Below are 12,577 nucleotides of genomic sequence, written 5' to 3'. Positions count from 1 at the left end.
TCCAACACTGTAATAACTAGCCCACATCTCCCCCAATCCAACGCTGTAATAATAATAATAATAATAATAATATATGCCATTTAGCTGACGCTTTTATCCAAAGCGACTTACAGTCATGTGTGCATACATTCTACGTATGGGTGGTCCCGGGAATCGAACCCACTACCCTGGCGTTATCTAACGCTGTAATAACTAGCCCACGTCTCCCCCACGTCTCCCCCAATCTAACGCTGTAATAACTAGCCTACGTCTCCCCCAATCTAACACTGTAATAACTAGCCCACGTCTCCCCCAATATAACGCTGTAATAACTAGCCCACGTCTCCCCCAATCTAACGCTGTAATAACTAGCCCACGTCTCCCCCAATCTAACGCTGTAATAACTAGCCCACGTCTCCCCCAATCCAACGCTGTAATAACTAGCCCACGTCTCCCCCAATCGAACGCTGTAATAACTAGCCCACGTCTCCCCCAATCCAACGCTGTAATAACTAGCCCACGTCTCCCCCAATCTAACGCTGTAATAACTAGCCCACGTCTCCCCCAATCTAACGCTGTAATAACTAGCCCACGTCTCCCCCAATCTAATGCTGTAATAACTAGCCCACGTCTCTCCCAATCTAATGCTGTAATAACTAGCCTACGTCTCCCCCAATCCAACGCTGTAATAACTAGCCCACGTCTCCCCAATCTAATGCTGTAATAACTAGCCTACGTCTCCCCCAATCTAACGCTGTAATAACTAGCCCACGTCTCCCCCAATCTAATGCTGTAATAACTAGCCCACGTCTCCCCCAATCTAATGCTGTAATAACTAGCCCACGTCTCCCCCAATCTAACGCTGTAATAACTAGCCCACGTCTCCCCCAATCTAATGCTGTAATAACTAGCCTACGTCTCCCCCAATCTAATGCTGTAATAACTAGCCCACGTCTCCCCCAATCCAACGCTGTAATAACTAGCCCACGTCTCCCCCAATCTAACGCTGTAATAACTAGCCCACATCTCCCCCAATCTAACGCTGTAATAACTAGCCCACGTCTCCCCCAATCCAACGCTGTAATAACTAGCCCACGTCTCCCCCAATCCAACGCTGTAATAACTAGCCCACGTCTCCCCCAATCTAACGCTGTAATAACTAGCCCACGTCTCCCCCAATCTAACGCTGTAATAACTAGCCCACGTCTCCCCCAATCTAACGCTGTAATAACTAGCCCACGTCTCTCCCAATCTAACACTGTAATAACTAGCCCACATCTCCCCCAATCTAACGCTGTAATAACTAGCCCACGTCTCTCCCAATCTAACACTGTAATAACTAGCCTACGTCTCCCCCAATCTAACACTGTAATAACTAGCCCACATCTCCCCCAATCCAACGCTGTAATAACTAGCCCACGTCTCTCCCAATCTAACGCTGTAATAACTAGCCCACGTCTCCCCAATCCAACGCTGTAATAACTAGCCCACGTCTCTCCCAATCTAACGCTGTAATAACTAGCCCACGTCTCCCCAATCCAACGCTGTAATAACTAGCCCACGTCTCTCCCAATCTAACGCTGTAATAACTAGCCCACGTCTCCCCCAATCTAACGCTGTAATAACTAGCCCACGTCTCCCCCAATCTAACGCTGTAATAACTAGCCCACATCTCCCCCAATCCAACGCTGTAATAACTAGCCCACGTCTCCCCCAAACACTAATAACAATAGAAATGTGGTAAGAATATCTTCCATTAGCCCACGTCTCCACCAATCTAACGCTTTAACATTTGTGAGATGTAGTGAACCTGTGCACACTTCAGGAGACAGGAGATATTATTGGGACGCACCCCAGACGTTGAGGTCCACAGTACTGCTGGTTGTTATCTTTGTCCTCTCAACACCTCCAGAGTACTGACTGGATAACATTAACCGTAACCATAGAAACCCCGTTCTAAACCGTAACCATAGAAACCCTGTTCTAAACCGTAACCATAGAAACCCTGTTCTAAACCGTAACCATAGAAACCCTGTTCTAAACCGTAACCATAGAAACCCTGTTCTAAACCGTAACCATAGAAACCCTGATCTAAACCGTAACCATAGGAACCCTGATCTAAACCGTAACCATAGGAAGTGTTACCATGTTAACTACCATGGAGAGAAGAACACCAGTCAGTACTGTGGAGGTGGAGGCCTGGGTTACATCTAACCGTAACCATAGGAACCCTGATCTAAACAGTAACCATAGGAACCCTGATCTAAACCATAACCATAGGAAGGGTTACCATGTGCTTGTCAGCATTTATCCTCTGGAACTTGAGAAGGATGGACACTCATCGTGAGACACACACACATAGATAAACAGAAACACACATGTATTGTGACATCTTCAGACGTTGTAAACAAACAACAAAATGTCCTCATCCACCAATCAGCATTGGGCTTACCTGTCCATCTAGCCCAGGGCTGTCCAATCCTGGTCCTGGAGGGCCCAAACACTTCTGGTTTTCACCCCCTCCTAATTAACTACCAGGTAGAAACAAAAAAACAGAAGTGTTTGGACCCTCCAGGACCAGGATTGGACAGCCCTGATCTAGCCAATCAGTCTCTGTTGTTGGAACCTTGGACCCCTGTGACTCACCTGAGAATGCTGGTTACCCAATACACTGATCGGTTTTCCTCCCATAATCCTATACGATCCATTAGATACTAACATAACCACTGATCTAGGACCAGATTACCCTCCTAAAATCCTAACCTGAATCATTAGATACTAACCTAACCACTGATCTAGGACCAGATTACCCTCCTACAATCCTAACCTGAATCATTAGATACTAACCTAACCACTGATCTAGGACCAGATTACCCTCCTACAATCCTAACCTGAATCATTAGATACTAATCTAACCACTGATCTAGGACCAGATTACCCTCCTACAATCCTATCCTGAACCATTAGATACTAACCTAACCACTGATCTAGGACCAGATTACCCTCCTACAATCCTAACCTGATCCATTAGGAGGGGAAACACCAAACTGTCCTCAGATCTAGGGAGACTCACCGGTCTGTGCAGAGCCCTGAAGGTAGCAAGGTGAGGTTTGACAGAACGGTTAAACTCTCTCAGGCAGAAAGAGAGGGGTGCGACCCAGCTTAGAGAGGGGGAAGGGGTTAGGGGGGGGGCAGAGATAGAGGGGTGTGAGAACTGGGGAGGGAAGAACGAGGAAAAGGAGGAAGACAAGGTGGGAAAGGAGAAAACCACTGGAGAAGGAGAGATAGACACCATAAAGAAAAACGAAGAGGATTAAGGCTATGAGAAAAGAGAAGAAAATACCCTGAAGAAACACTATGTAGAGACATAGAATCATTACACACACACACACACACACACACACACACACACACACACACACACACACACACACACACACACACACACACACACACACACACACACACACACACACACACACACACACACACACAGAGAGCTCTTTGAATTGAGAGAGAAAGACACATAGCTAGAATTGGCCCCTCAGGTGTAAGAGGGGAGCAGAGAGGTGTCTGTGTATAGAGGGGGGTCTGATTACCCAACACTAAGAACTATCCATGCCCCTGACCAGGCTTTTCCAATGATAGAGATGAAGGATGAAAAGAATGCTGTAGCCCAATGACAGAGGAAGAGAAGAGAGATGGGTAGAGGACAGGAGGGAGACAAAATAGAAGAGAGATGGGTAGAGGACAGGAGGGAGACGAAATAGAAGAGAGATGGGTAGAGGACAGGAGGGAGACAAAATAGAAGAGAGATGGGTAGAGGACAGGAGGGAGACGAAAGAGAAGAGAGATGGGTGGAGGATGGGAGGGAAAGGCTGGTCGAACCCTGGTCTATTGTACCTGGCTCCTCTTTCTCAAGTGACAGAGCTGAGCTTAGTGCACGCTTTGGAGTGGGGTAGTGTAGGGTGCAAGATTCATCCGTGGGCCGGTCGTCTGAGCAGATGGTCGAGGGGCCGAAACGTTATTATAATAATAATGAAAATAAATGTGTACCCAGTAGACCGTCCCCCAGTAAGGCAGAGAAGAGACTGTCCCTCAGTAAGACAGAGAAGAGACCGTCCCTCAGTAAGACAGAGAAGAGACCGTCCCCCAGTAAGACAGAGAAGAGACCGTCCCCCAGTAAGACAGAGAAGAGACCGTCCCCAGTAAGACAGAGAAGAGACCGTCCCCCAGTAAGACAGAGAAGAGACCGTCCCCCAGTAAGACGGAGAAGAGACCGTCCCCCAGTAAGACGGAGAAGAGACCGTCCCCCAGTAAGACAGAGAAGAGACCGTCCCTCAGTAAGACAGAGAAGAGACCGTCCCTCAGTGAGACAGAGAAGAGACCGTCCCCCAGTCAGACCGAGAAGAGACCGTCCCCCAGTCAGACCGAGAAGAGACCGTCCCCAGTAAGACAGAGAAGAGACCGTCCCCCAGTAAGACCGAGAAGAGACCGTCCCCAGTAAGACCGTCCCCCAGTAAGAAGAGACCGTCCCCAGTAAGACCGAGAAGAGACCGTCCCCCAGTAAGACCGAGAAGAGACCGTCCCCCAGTAAGACCGAGAAGAGACCGTCCCTCAGTAAGACCGAGAAGAGACCGTCCCCAGTAAGACCGAGAAGAGACCGTCCCTCAGTAAGACCGAGAAGAGACCGTCCCTCAGTAAGACCGAGAAGAGACCGTCCCTCAGTAAGACCGAGAAGAGACCGTCCCTCAGTAAGACCGAGAAGAGACCGTCCCTCAGTAAGACCGAGAAGAGACCGTCCCCAGTAAGACCGAGAAGAGACCGTCCCCCAGTAAGACAGAGAAGAGACCGTCCCCCAGTAAGACAGAGAAGAGACCGTCCCCCAGTCAGACAGAGAAGAGACCGTCCCCCAGTAAGACCGAGAAGAGACCGTCCCCAGTAAGACCGAGAAGAGACCGTCCCCCAGTAAGACAGAGAAGAGACCGTCCCCCAGTCAGACAGAGAAGAGACCGTCCCCCAGTCAGACAGAGAAGAGACCGTCCCCCAGTAAGACAGAGAAGAGACCGTCCCCCAGCCAGACAGAGAAGAGACCGTCCCTCAGTCAGACAGAGAAGAGACCGTCCCCCAGTCAGACAGAGAAGAGACCGTCCCCCAGTCAGACAGAGAAGAGACCGTCCCCCAGTAAGTCAGAGAAGAGACCGTCCCCCAGTCAGACCGAGAAGAGACCGTCCCCAGTCAGACAGAGAAGAGACCGTCCCTCAGTAAGACCGAGAAGAGACCGTCCCTCAGTAAGACCGAGAAGAGACCGTCCCCCAGTCAGACAGAGAAGAGACCGTCCCTCAGTCAGACAGAGAAGAGACCGTCCCCAGTAAGACAGAGAAGAGACCGTCCCCCAGTAAGACCGAGAAGAGACCGTCCCCCAGTCAGACAGAGAAGAGACTGTCCCTCCGCAAGACCGAGAAGAGACCGTCCCTCAGTAAGACCGAGAAGAGACCGTCCCCCAGTCAGACAGAGAAGAGACCGTCCCCCAGTAAGACAGAGAAGAGACCGTCCCCCAGTCAGACAGAGAAGAGACCGTCCCCCAGTCAGACAGAGAAGAGACCGTCCCTCAGTAAGACAGAGAAGCGACCGTCCCCCAGTAAGACAGAGAAGAGACCGTCCCCCAGTAAGACAGAGAAGAGACCGTCCCCCAGACAGACAGAGAAGAGACCGTCCCCCAGTCAGACAGAGAAGAGACCGTCCCTCAGTAAGACAGAGAAGAGACCGTCCCTCAGTAAGACCGAGAAGAGACCGTCCCCCAGTCAGACAGAGAAGAGACCGTCCCCAGTAAGACAGAGAAGAGACCGTCCCTCAGTAAGACAGAGAAGAGACCGTCCCCCAGTAAGACCGAGAAGAGACCGTCCCCAGTCAGACAGAGAAGAGACTGTCCCTCCGCAAGACCGAGAGAAGTCCCTCAGTAAGACCGAGAAGAGACCGTCCCCAGTCAGACAGAGAAGAGACCGTCCCCCAGTAAGACAGAGAAGAGACCGTCCCCCAGTAAGACAGAGAAGAGACCGTCCCCCAGTAAGACAGAGAAGAGACCGTCCCCCAGACAGACAGAGAAGAGACCGTCCCCCAGTCAGACAGAGAAGAGACCGTCCCTCAGTAAGACAGAGAAGAGACCGTCCCCCAGTAAGACAGAGAAGAGACCGTCCCTCAGTAAGACAGAGAAGAGACCGTCCCTCAGTCAGACAGAGAAGCGACCGTCCCCCAGTAAGACAGAGAAGAGACCGTCCCCCAGTAAGACAGAGAAGAGACCGTCCCCCAGTAAGACCGAGAAGCGACCGACTGGATTGAAAATAACAATCATAATTTCATACCTTGATTATTTGCAGGAATACTTTGGAACAGATTTCCTGAATTTAAACATTGTTTTACATAATTCCTGGTCATTTGCAGTCTATAAAAAATGTTATCTTCTATTCCCATTTTGTTAAAACAAAGACTTTTTGGGGCCCCCAAAAAATGACTCTGTTGCAGGTGTACAGTGTAGTGTTCAGGGTGCTAGTATATACCTTGTTCTTGTGACTGAAGGGCCACAGTTTAGAGTGTATTTTAGGGTGGTTGAGGCTGGAGTCTGACGTAGGTTAGTGTGTAAGGTGTAGTGTGAAGGGTACATACCTTGGTTTTCTTGTGACTGAAGGGCCACAGTTTGTGTGCGTATTTTAGGTTGGTTGAGGTTGGCGTCTGAGGAGGCTGGTTTGATACCTTGGCTGTAGTCTTCAAAGTCCACTTCAGCCGGTCGCTCAAAACCTGACTTGTGTTGTTCTATAAACCGCAAGGAGTCCTGAAGACACACAGGACATGGCAAGTGAGTGTGTGTGTGTGTGTTAGCACCCGTGTACGTGTGTGTGTAGCACCCGTGTGTGTGTAGCACCCGTGTGTGTGTGTGTGTGTGTATAGGTGTGTGTGTGTGTATAGGTGTGTGTGTGTATGGGTGTGTGTGTATAGGTGTGTGTGTGTGTGTGTGTGTGTGTATAGGTGTGTGTGTGTGTATAGGTGTGTGTGAAATGTGTGTGTGTATAGGTGTGTGTGTGTGTGGTGTGTGTGTGTATAGGTGTGTGTGTGTGTATAGGTGTGTGTGTGGTGTGTGTGTGGTGTGTGTGTGTGTGTATGTGTGTGTAGGTGTGTGTGGTGTGTGTGTGTGTGTATAGGTGTGTGTGTATGTGGTGTGTATAGTGTGTGTGTGTGTGTGTGTATAGGTGTGTGTGTGTGTGTGTGTATAGGTGTGTGTGTGTGTGTGTGTGTGTGTGTGGTGTGTGTATAGGTGTGTGTGTGTATAGGTGTGTGTGTGGTGTGTGTGTGGTGTGTATAGGTGTGTAGGTGTGTGTATAGGGTGTGTGTGTGTATAGGTGTGTGTGTGTGTGTATAGGTGTGTGTGTGTATAGTGTGTGTGTGTGTGTGTGTATAGGTGTGTGTGTATGTGTGTGTGTGTGTGTATAGGTGTGTGTGTGTGTGTGGTGTGTGTGTATAGGTGGTGTGTGTGTGGTGTGTGTGTGTGTGTAGTGTGTGTGTGTGTGGTGTGTGTGGTGTGTATAGTGTGTGTGTGTATAGGTGTGTGTGTATAGGTGTGTGTGTGTGTATAGGTGTGTGTGTGTGTGTGTGTGTGTGTACATAGGTGTGTGTGTGTATAGGTGTGTGTGTGTGTGTATAGGTGTGTGTGTGTGTGTGTATAGGTGTGTGTGTGTGTATAGGTGTGTGTGTGTATAGGTGTGTGTGTGTATAGGTGTGTGTGTGTGTGTATAGGTGTGTGTGTGTGTATAGTGTGTATAGGTGTGTGTGTGTGTGTGTATAGGTGTGTGTGTATATAGGTGTGTGTGTGTGTGTGTATAGGTGTGTGTGTATAGGGTGTGTGTGTGTGTGTGGTGTGTGTGTGTGTATAGGTGTGTATGTGGTGTGTGTGTGTATAGGTGTGTGTGTATAGGTGTGTGTGTGTGTGTGTGTATAGGTGTGTGTATAGGTGTGTGTGTGTATAGGTGTGTGTGTATAGGTGTGTGTGTATAGGTGTGTGTGTGTATAGGTGTGTGTGTGTGTGTGTGTGTGTGTATAGGTGTGTGTGTGTGTGTGTGTGTATAGGTGTGTGTGTATAGGTGTGTGTGTGTGTATAGGTGTGTGTGTGGTGTGTGTAGGTGTGTGTGTGTGTGTATAGGTGTGTGTGTATAGGTGTGTATAGGTGTGTGTGTGTGTGTATAGGTGTGTATAGGTGTGTGTGTGTATAGGTGTGTGTGTGTGTATAGGTGTGTGTGTGTGTGTGTGTATAGGTGTGTGTGTGTGTATAGGTGTGTGTGTGTGTGTATAGGTGTGTGTGTGTATAGGTGTGTGTGTGTGTATAGGTGTGTGTGTGTGTAGGTGTGTGTGTGTGTATAGTGTGTGTGTGTGTATAGGTGTGTGTGTGTGTGTATAGGTGTGTGTGTGTGTGTGTATAGGTGTGTGTGTGTGTGTATAGGTGTGTGTGTGTGTGTGTAGGTGTGTGTGTGTGTATAGGTGTGTGTGTGTGTATAGGTGTGTGTGTATAGGTGTGTGTGTATAGGTGTGTGTGTGTGTATAGGTGTGTGTGTGTGTGTGTATAGGTGTGTGTGTGTATAGGTGTGTGTGTGTGTATAGGTGTGTGTGTGTATAGGTGTGTGTGTGTATAGGTGTGTGTGTGTATATTTAGTGATGATGGGTAAAGGTGTGTATAGGTGTGTGTGTGTACTGTGTGTGTGTAGCAAACTGACTGTGTGTGTGTGTAGCCCTGTGTGTATAGGTGTGTGTGTATAGGTGTGTGTGTGTCCATATCCTGTTTGCAGCTTCCCCCTACCACACTGACCCACAGACATTTAGTGATGATGGGTAAAACCTTCTTCTCTACCTCAGCAAACTGACTGTAGCCCTCTGCCAAGCACCTGATACGCCGCTCATCCATATCCTGCAGCTTCTACACACACACACACACACATACATACACACACACACACACACACACACACACAAAAAGTCCTGTATAACTGACCTTGAGGGGACACAAAATTCAGTCCCATTCAAATGATATTTTCGCTAAAAAAAGATAGCATTTGACCTTGTGGGGGACTAACAACATGTCCCCAGTTGGATCTAATGTTTGTTTGTTTACTATTCTAGTAGAGACTTCTGGTCCCCACAAGTATAGTTAAACACACACACACACACACACACACATTACAGTACCAGTCAACAGTTTGGACATTCAGGGTTTCTTTATTGTTTACTATTTTCTACATTGTAGAATAACAGTGAAGACATCAAAACTGTGGTAAACTTAAGATGTAAACAAATCAAAATATTGTTTATATTTGAGATTCTTCAAAGTAGCCACCCTTTGCCTTGATGACAGCTTTGCACACTCTTTGCATTCTCTCAACCAGCTTCATGAGGTAGTCACCTGGAATGCATTTCAATTAACAGGTGTGCCTTGTTAGAAGTTAATTTGTGGAATTTCTTTCCTTCTTGATGCGTTTGAGACTATCAGTTCTGTTGTGACAAGGTAGGGGTGGTATACAGAAGATAGCCGTATTTGGTAAAATACCAAGTCCATATTATGGCAAGAACAGCTCAAATAAGCAAAGAGAAACGACAGCCTATCGTTACTTTAAGACATAAAAGGTCAGTCAATCTGGAAAATGTCAAGAACCTTGAAAGTTTCTTCAAGTGCAGTCACAAAAACCATCAAGAGCTATGATGAAACTGGCTCTCATGAGGACCGCCACAGGAAAGGAAGACCCAGAGTTACCTCTGCTGCAGAGGATAAGTTCATTACAGTTAACTGCACCTCAGATTGCAGCCCAAATAAATGCTTCACAGAGTTCAAGTAACAGACACATCTCAGCATCTACTGTTCAGAGGAGACTGTGTGAATCAAGCCTTCATGGTCAAATTGCTGCAAAGAAACCACTACTAAAGGACTCCAATAAGAAGAAGTGACTTGCTTGGGCCAAGAAACACACGCAATGGACATTAGACCAGTGGATATCTGTCCTCTGGTCTGATGAGTCTAAATTTGAGATGTTGTTTCCAACCGCTGTGCATTTGTGAGGCGTAGAGTAGGTGAACGGATGATCTCTACATGTGTGGTTCCCACCGTGAAGCATGGAGGAGGAGGTGGAGTCAATCACCACCTTCCGGAGACACCTGAAACCCCACCTCTTCAAGGAATACCTAGGATAGGGTAAGTAATCCTTCTCACCCCCCCTAAAAAGATTTAGATGCACTATTGTAAAGTGGCTGTTCCACTGGATGTCTTAAGGTGTATGCACCAATTTGTAAGTCGCTCTGGATAAGAGCGTCTGCTAAATGACTTAAATGTAATGTAATGTGTGATGACGTGCTTTGCTGGTGACACTGTTAGTGATTTATTTAGAATTCAAAAAGGCACACTTAACCAGCATGGCTACCACATCATTCTGCGCTTAGTGGGACTATCATTTATTTTTCAACAGGACAATGACCCAACACACCTCCAGGCTGTGTAAGGGCTATTTGACCAAGGAGAGTGATGGAGTGCTGCATCAGATGACCTGGTCTCCACAAATCACTCGACCTCAACCCAATTGAGATGGTTTGGGATGAGTTGGACCGCAGAGTGAAGGAAAAGCAGCCAACAAGTGCTCAGTATATGTGGGAACTCCTTCAAGACTGTTGAAAAAGCATTCCACATGAAGCTGGTTGAGAGAATGCCAAGAGTGTGCAAAGAGTCTCAAATATAAAATATATTTTGATAACTTTTTTGGTTCCTACATGATTCCATGTCTTATTTCAGAGCTTTGATATCTTCACTATTAGTCTACAATGTAGAAAATAGTCAATATTAAGAAAAACCCTTGAATGAGTTTGTGTCCAAACCTTTGACTGGTACTGTGTGTATATACAGTGTATATACAGTTGAAATCGGAAGTTTACATACACCTTAGCCAATTACATTTAAACTTCGTTTTTCACAATTCCTGACATTTAATCCTAGTAAAAATCCCAGTCTTACTTCATTTAGGATCACCACTTTATTTTAATAATGTGAAATGTCAGAATAATAGTAGAGAGAATGATTTATTTCAGCTTTAAATTTGTTTCATCACATTCCCAGTGGGTCAGAAGTTTATATACACTCAATTAGTATTTGGTAGCATTGCCTTTCAATTGTTTAACTTGGGTCAAACGTTTCAGGTAGCCTTCCACAAGCTTCCCACAATAAGTTGGGTGAATTTTGGCCCATTCCTCCTGACAGAGCTGGTGTAATGAGTCAGGTTTGTAGGCCTCCTTGCTCGCACACGCTTTTTCATTTCTGCCCACAAATGTTCTATAGGATTGAGGTCAGGGCTTTGTGATGGCCAATCCAATACCTTGACTTTGTTGTCCTTAAGCCATTTTGCCACAACTTTGGAAGTATTCTTGGATTCATCGTCCATTTGGACTCATTTGCAACCAAGCTTTAACTTCCTGACTGATGTCTTGAGATGTTGCTTCAATATATCCACATAGTTTTCCTGCCTAATGATGCCATCTATTTTGTGAAGTGCACCAGTCCCTCCTGCAGCAAAGCACCCCCACAACATGATGCTGCCACCCCCGTGCTTCACGGTTGGGATGATGTTCTTCGGCTTGCAAGCCTCCCCCTTTTTCCTCCAAACATAACAATGGTAATTACGGCCAAACAGTTATATTTTTCTTTCATCAGACCAGAGAACATTTCTCCAAAAAGTACGATCTTTGTCCCCATGTGCAGTTGCAAACCGTAGTCTGGCTTTTTTATGGCAGTTTTGGAGCAGTGGCTTCTTCCTTGCTGAGCGGCCTTTCAGGTTCGGTCGATATAGAACTCGTTTTACTGGGGATATAGATACTTTTGTACCCGTTTCCTCCAGCATCTTCACAAGGTCATTTGCTGCTGTTCTGGGATTGATTTGCACTTTTCGCACCAAAGTACGTTACGTTCTGTCTCCTAGAAATTGTCTCCTTCATGAGTGGTATGATGTCTGCGTGGTCCCATGGTGTTTATACTTGCGTACTATTGTTTGTACAGATTAACGCGGTACCTTCAGGTGTTTGGAAATTGCTCCCAAGGACGAACCAGACTTGGAGGTTTACAATTGTTTTTATGAGGTCTTGGCTGATTTCTTTAGATTTTCCCATGATGCCAAGCAAAGAGGCACTGAGTTTGAAAGTAGGCCTTGAAATGCATCCACAGGTACACCTCCAATTGACTCAAATGATGTCAATTAGCCTATCAGAAGCTTCTAAAGCCATGACATCATTTTCTGGAATCTTCCAAGCTGTTTAAAGGGACAGTCAACTTAATGTGTGTAAACATCTGACCCACTGTGATGCAGTGAATTATAAGTGAAATAATCTGTCTGTAAACAAATGTTGGAAAAATGACTTGTGTCATGCACAAAGTAGATGTCCTAAAAACTATAGTTTGTTAACAAGAATTTTGTGGAGTGGTTGAAAAACAAGATTTAATGACTCCAACCTAAGTGTGTTTAAACTTCCGACTTCAACTGTGTGTATATATATATATATATATATATATCTCTCATATATATATATA

The 12,577-nt window shown here is 46.4% G+C and overlaps 1 protein-coding gene across 1 annotated transcript in view; it reads right to left on the bottom strand.

Moving 5' to 3' along the window:
• Positions 1-8,833: 8,833 nt before the first annotated feature.
• The window catches only part of LOC127920820 (cdc42-interacting protein 4 homolog), a 25,007-nt gene continuing 21,263 nt past the window's right edge, over positions 8,834-12,577 (bottom strand). Inside the window, exon 8 of the mRNA XM_052504866.1 lies at positions 8,834-8,938. Coding sequence (XP_052360826.1) covers positions 8,869-8,938 — 70 coding nt within the window. The 3' untranslated portion in view covers positions 8,834-8,868. The remainder of the gene's footprint in view (positions 8,939-12,577) is intronic.

Source organism: Oncorhynchus keta, unplaced genomic scaffold (assembly GCF_023373465.1).
Source record: "Oncorhynchus keta strain PuntledgeMale-10-30-2019 unplaced genomic scaffold, Oket_V2 Un_contig_2075_pilon_pilon, whole genome shotgun sequence".
Classification (NCBI taxonomy): domain Eukaryota; kingdom Metazoa; phylum Chordata; class Actinopteri; order Salmoniformes; family Salmonidae; genus Oncorhynchus; species Oncorhynchus keta.
This window is presented reverse-complemented; position numbering and strand designations above follow the sequence as displayed.